The sequence below is a fragment of the Peromyscus leucopus genome, chromosome 1, assembly GCF_004664715.2.
Source record: "Peromyscus leucopus breed LL Stock chromosome 1, UCI_PerLeu_2.1, whole genome shotgun sequence".
NCBI lineage: Eukaryota > Metazoa > Chordata > Mammalia > Rodentia > Cricetidae > Peromyscus > Peromyscus leucopus.
The window spans coordinates 132,138,166-132,144,792 of NC_051063.1; the positions used below are offsets into that span (position 1 = coordinate 132,138,166).

General features: G+C 41.7%; 1 protein-coding gene across 1 annotated transcript; it reads right to left on the reverse strand.

Moving 5' to 3' along the window:
* Positions 1–277: 277 nt before the first annotated feature.
* On the reverse strand, positions 278–5,966 carry LOC114682550 (zinc finger CCHC domain-containing protein 3-like). The gene has a single exon (XM_028856471.1). The coding sequence runs from the start codon at positions 3,653–3,655 to the stop codon at positions 2,435–2,437; it is 1,221 nt and encodes a 406-aa protein (XP_028712304.1). The 5' UTR covers positions 3,656–5,966; the 3' UTR covers positions 278–2,434.
* Positions 5,967–6,627: the final 661 nt, after the last annotated feature.

Sequence of the window (6,627 nt, forward strand, 5' to 3'; positions counted from 1 at the left end):
TTAAAATTTTTCCTTTGTATGTGTGCATTTATGTGTGGTTCCATATATTTCTGCATACATGAAACATTTGGTTTCAAAGTTCCATAAATACTCACAAAATACTTTGCTCAATATTCAAAATCCTTTTCATCAATTCTGAGGAGTCTTTTATAACAAAACTTCAAAATTCCATTAAATTACAATCTATCATCATTCTTCAAAATCAGGTGTTTTTTTTTTTTTTTTTTTTAGAGCTGAGGACTGAACTCAGGGCCTTGGGCTTGCTAGGCAAGCGCTCTACCACTGAGCTAAATCCCCAGCACTGGAAATCTGTTTTTTAAACTAATTTTACACTGTTTTGTTCTTAGAGTCAGTCCCCTGAACCATTAATGTAGCTATTATTTTACTCATCACCATAATGTGTTGTTTATATCGAAATCACAAATAACACAAGGAAAAATAAATCATGGCAGATTGATGATTGTACTACCACCTTCAAATGTAAAAACTTATCAGGAATTAGTGTATCCTAGGGTATTATATCCTTGCTTCCCACAGGCATTACTGAATATTTCAATTTATTTTGATTAATGAAACATATATCATTTAAATGAGAAAAATAATTCCCCTTGTGTTAACCTAGCCTGATACATTGGGCTCAGAAATAGTGAACCTAGAGACAGTTCTCCTTTGAAAACATCTCTGAAGGCATTCCATTTCAAATAGTTTTTTCTATATCTATCCTTATATCCACAGGCAAATTTAGTTGTAATTCCTCAAAAATGACATCATTTTACAGCACCTTTACACAACTCCACACCTGCAGACAATGCCATGTATTTAAAAAGTCATGTGTATGGCCACCTTATAAATCCACACAACTCAACATTTTTCATGGGCAAGAAAGATAAATATTTATTGAGAACAAATCTGAACCTCTGTTTTACATTCTAAGCCACAAGAAAATAGCAAAACTGCAAAGAGAAGACATAAACTGAAAAAAGCAGCTTACTGTCTTTCACTTTAATTTGAGAACACTTAGTTGACTCAGGCCCTCTCTCTTGGTCTGTTTCCCCAAGAACATTTTCCAGTTTATAGATCACTCATGCTTCTGGGTTAAAACCACCTTTCTCCTGAGCATCAGAGGTCGAAGGTTTCAGATGATCTCTCTCTCTAACTTCTCTGGGGTTCCTAGTAAATGAGGCAGAGGTGCAAATGTAAAAGTCTGGCAAGTTTCTTTCCTGAGGGTAACCATTTCTCAATGCTGACAGTGACAGTGGAACATTGAAGATGTGGCACTCACTCCAAGGACTGATGCATGCATGCAGCCTGCAGTGTGTTCGCTGGTCCTTTCCCTAGGTCCCTTACTATGAAATGGCAAGACAAGCTTCTCTTTCTGCTCTTTCGGGGGCTGGTGTCTCAGCTTCATGCAGGGACCACACGCCTGGAGAGAGACTTCCTTGGCCCACCATTGTCAAGGAGACTGTCGTGAAGTGTGAGGGGTACTGGGATGAGCATCAGATATGGGGGCAGTGGACTCTACTGTGGACAGTCTGAAGCACCACACCGCTGTGTACTTTAACCCAGACTTTTAACTTTGGATTCAATTCATCTGCTGGAAAACCAAGGGGTTAATTTAAAACATCCTTCGGGGAGGCAGAGTTGAGAAAATCACTGTAAGTTTGAAAGCAGCCTGGTTCAGGAATGCTGCCAGTACCGAACCACTCAGGGCTACACAGTGAGTCCCTGTCTCAAATCAATACACAAAACAAAAGCAAGTTCCCGAAAGAAAATCCAACATAAACCACCTCTTGGGTCTTTCCCAGAAGTACTGCCTAGGCTCCAGGCTCCTACAAAAATAAGGCTTCTGAGCCACAAGGAGCTGTCACAAAGGAGATAGCTTTAAATGTGTCGAGAGGCCCTTGGCCATCTTTCAGAGCTTATTTGGATTACACATTTTGAGCAACACTGTTTTCACAAATTTTCATATCACATAGAAGCAGCAAATGGAAAGAGGCCAGCAGAGAGCTGCACAAGGTAGGCACTCTAGAGAGAGCTAGTCGACTACATTTTTGATTCAATAAAGACTTATTTGAATGCCTATCACGGCACTGGGCCATGTACCCAGGGCTGAGACATGAAAATGAGCAAGGCAGCCCGAAGAGCAAAAATCTTCTAATGAGACATGAATGAGGGGGGAGTTATTAAATAGTACAGAGGCAGACAGGGTGTTGACGAAAGTACCAAAACTAACGTAAAACGGAATATGAAAGGTGTGTATGGCTGGGGAGGGGGCTGGGGGGGAGGCAAGATATCTTCACACAACAGTTCTGAATATTCCTTTTTAAACAGGCTGAAAGGGAGCACACGTGGTTTTCAAAAGGCATAGAGAGAAAAATGGCCTAAAGAAATAAAAAAATGTTTTGGCACTTAAGTGGGTAAGCTGGCTGTGTATTCAACCTGGCAGGCAGAAGCGCATGGAATTGTGAGCTGCTTTGGGACACTGAGCAAACATGTGTCCTCCCTTGCCACAGAGGTTGCACATGACAATCTTCCTGCAGTAAGGGCTCTTGTGCCCCTCCTCCCCACACCTGTAACACCTGTCCTGCGTGCAAGTGCTGCTCATGTGGGTTCGGGAACCACATTTGAAGCACGTCTTGGGCTGCCCCTTGTACCAACTGTAGCCCCTCTCCGTTCCCAAGAAGAAGGAGCCAGGCAGGTGCTTCACTCCGCCCTCCCCCTGGCGCAGCTCAATCTCACACTTGTACTCCCCAGTCCAGATCCCAAACCTGTCAGTCACTTTCATTGGCAAGGCCACCACGTCGCAGTGGCGCTTGAGCCAGGTCACAATATCCTCCACATCCACAGTCTCATTCCGGAACAGGATGAAGAGGGTCTTCAAGCCGGTCTTGCTCTGCCCCAGCACGACAAAGTTCTCCCAGCAGTCGTCCAGCTCCCGCTTTTCCTCATAGGTGCGGAGAAACAGGGCAAGCTTGTCTGCAGATCTGAAGCTGACATGGAACTCGCGGCTGCCAGGGATCTGGATGACAGCATAGATGTCCCCAGGATCCATGCCGATGGAGCGCATGATGAGCGCGCCCACCACGAAATCCCGGGTCGGACAGGCACTCTCTTCTCCCTGGAAACAGATGCGCACAAGGAAGCGGCCCTTACCAGGCATGGCCGCTGCTGGCTCATCCTGCAGTGTTATCTCCGCAGCTGCATCTTGGGTCTCGCCAGGCCTGGCGGGGGAGGGGGACGCCATGGCCGCCGCTGCCGCTGCCGCTGCCTCCGCTCCCACTGCCACCTCAGCCATCTTCCTCTGATTCCCGTCTCCTGCTTCCTGCATCCTGCAAGCTTCTGCCGCGTAGCCCGCAGGGTCTCTACTGCAGCCCCTCGGGTCCCCGCGGCCAGCAGGTGGGAAGATGCCGGGGTTTGGAGCGGCCAGGCCTGCGGGGCTGCCCAGCCTGACCACCGCACCTCTGCCCCTTCCTTCTCCCCGCCAAGGCTCACGAAAGTCGTGCTTCTTCTCCGCCAGGTTCTTTACTACCTGTGCCCAGCCCATCTTCTCTCCTGTGCCCTGGGCTTCCTCAGCCTGGGCCATAGGCTGCGCGGGGAGCAGCATCTGCAGGCGGCCCTGCTGCAGATCTTCCTCTGCTCTGCCACCTGTCGCCATCTTGCCTCTTAAACAGATGAAAATCTCTTTTTTTTTTTTAAACTAATTTTTACATTGTATGTGCTTAGAAATAGTCCCCTGGACCATTAATATAGTTATTATTTTACTCATCATCATCATCATGACGGGCTGTTCATATAAAATCACAGCTAACACAACTGAAAACATCAATTCAGACTTGATTGTACCACCACATTCAAATATAAAGCTTACCAGGACTTAGAACATCCTAGGGCATTATATCCTTGTTTCCCTCAGACATGACTGAATATTTCATTTTTTTAATTAAAAGAATCATATATCATTTAAACGAGGAAAAATAATTCCCAATGTATTAGCCTGGTCTGATACATAAAGGCTAAGAATTAGTGAACACAGAGGCACTCCTTCTTTGGCAACATCTCTGAAGGCATGCCATTTGAACAGTTTTCTATATATCCCATACCCACAGTCAACTTTAGTTTTAACTCTTCAAAATGACATCATTTTACAGCATTAGTACAAAATTCCATACCTGGACATATTGCTATGTACTTACAATGTCATGTCTATCAGTTGTCTGATAAATCCACACAAGTCAACATGTTGTCTGGGCAAAGAAAGTGTGTTACTCAATGCTAAGATACAATTCATGATCCTAAGGAACAGGATTCCTCCTATGGAAAAAGTGTCTTCTAAGAAAGATGCCAAATTTCAAAGCCCAATGTTTAGAAAATATGAACACCAACCAAAAATATAATCCAAAGTCAAAAAACAACCAAACAAGGGTAGCAGCATGACAACACATATCTTCATGCCAGTGTGTAGTGGAAATTCTCTAGGCTTGACAAACTAATCAGAAAAGCTAAGGAGAAAAGATGGATGCTAAGACAGATAGAAGCAGGTTATTTAACAATGACATTGTGAGACTTTTCAGTTCCAAAGGTTAAAAATAATAATATTCATTAATAATTACCATATTCTCTACAATGCATCATTTAGTCTGACTATATTTGTGTATGTATGAAAAATGTAAATTCAGTATGAGGTAGTATTTCTTTTAGAATATCCTGGAGCAGACATGGTACTGCAGGAGGAAAAATAAAGAAGAGTAGAATTATATAAGTATAGTATACATGTGAGAAATGTTCATCTACATTAAAGATTCATACACGTGTATGCATATGTATTTTCATACATACATATATTTCTACCTCAAATGTATGTAGTGGAAGTCGTAATTCTTCTTTGCCAGTTTTTTCACTATTTGTGCCCAGCCAATCTTCTTGCCAGTGCCTTGGGCTCCTCAGCATGGGCCATAGACTGCACTTGGAGCAGGATTTGCAGGCGGCGATGCCGTAGATCCTCCTCTGCTCTGCCACCTGTTGCTATATTGCCTCTTTCCCAGACGAAAATCTGTTTTTTTAAACTAATTTTTACATTGTTTTGTTCTTAGAAATAGTCCCTGTACCATTAATATAACAATTATTTTACTCATCATCATCATGTTCTGTTCATATTGAAATCAGAGCTAACACAATGAAAAACATCAAGCAGACTTGATGATTGTACCACTGCCTTCAAATGTAAAATTTACCCGGTGTTATCATATCCTAGTGTATTATATCCTTATTTCCTACAGGTGTGTTAATATTTCAATTTTTTATTTAAAGAAACATATATCATTTTAATGAGAAAAAATAATTCCTAATGTATTAACCTAGCCTAATATATAAGGCTAAGTAATAATGAACCCAGAATCAGTCCTTCTTTGACAACATCTCTGTAGGCATGGCATTTCAAACAGTTTTCTATATATTGATCCTTATACCCACAGGCATCATTAGTTGTAATTGTACAAAACAACATTATTTCACAGCACTATTACAAAATTCCATGCCTGCATAAACTGCTATGTACTTTCAATGTCATGTCCATGGACACCTGATAAATCTACACAACTCAACATTTTTCTTGACAATGAAAGTATGGTACTAAATGCTAAGAATCAATTCATGATCCTAAGGAATAGAATTTCTCCTGTGGAAAAAGTATATTCTAAGAAGGATATCAAATCTCAAAGTCCAGTGTTTAGAAAATATGAACACAATATTACTGCTTTGTATGCTGTGAATGTGTTGTTCAGATTGGTTAATAAATAAAATGCTGATTGGCAAGTAGCCAGGAAGCAAGCATAGGAGGGAAAAGCAGAGAGGAGAATTCTCGGAAGAAGGCTGAGTTAGCAGCTGCCATCCAGACAAGAGGAAGCAAGATATATAGGAAGAACTGAGAAAAGTTACCAAGCCATGTGGCTAAACATAAGTAAGTACTATGGGTTAGTTTAAATGTAAGAGCGAGGCAGTGGTAGGCCTGAGCTAAGGGCCAAACAGTACTAATTAATATAAGCCTCTGAGTGTTTACTTGGGTCCAAGTGGCTGTGGGACTGGCGTGTGAGAGAGAATTGTCCTGGCCATAGGCCAGGTGGTTCACGGAAATCTTCAGCTGCATATCCTCACCACATTCTCTACACTGCATCATTTAGTTCTGACTGTGTTTGTGTATATATGAAAAAAAATATATTCACTAAGAAGTAGTGTTCTTTTGGAATATCCTGGAACAGACATGGTAATGCTGGAGGAAAATGAAGGTAGTGTGGAATTAAATAAATACAGTAGACATGGGAAAAATGCTCAACTACATCAAAGATGCATACACATGTATGCATATGTATTTTTATACATACATATATACCTCTAAATGTGTCAGAAGGACACACATCTACATACATGTACAAAACATTTGTACATATATGAAAGTAATTATATGATTCAAAACGTATTGGGGAGATATTATGAAATATGCACATTTTTGAACATGAAGGGGAATCAGAGTTTTCTCTCAGGTGTCAATGGGAGTTATTTGGTAAACTTCCTCCAGGTGAGCGCCCATAGATTCATAAACCATTTCCAAGCCAGGGTCACACATCCTAAAAT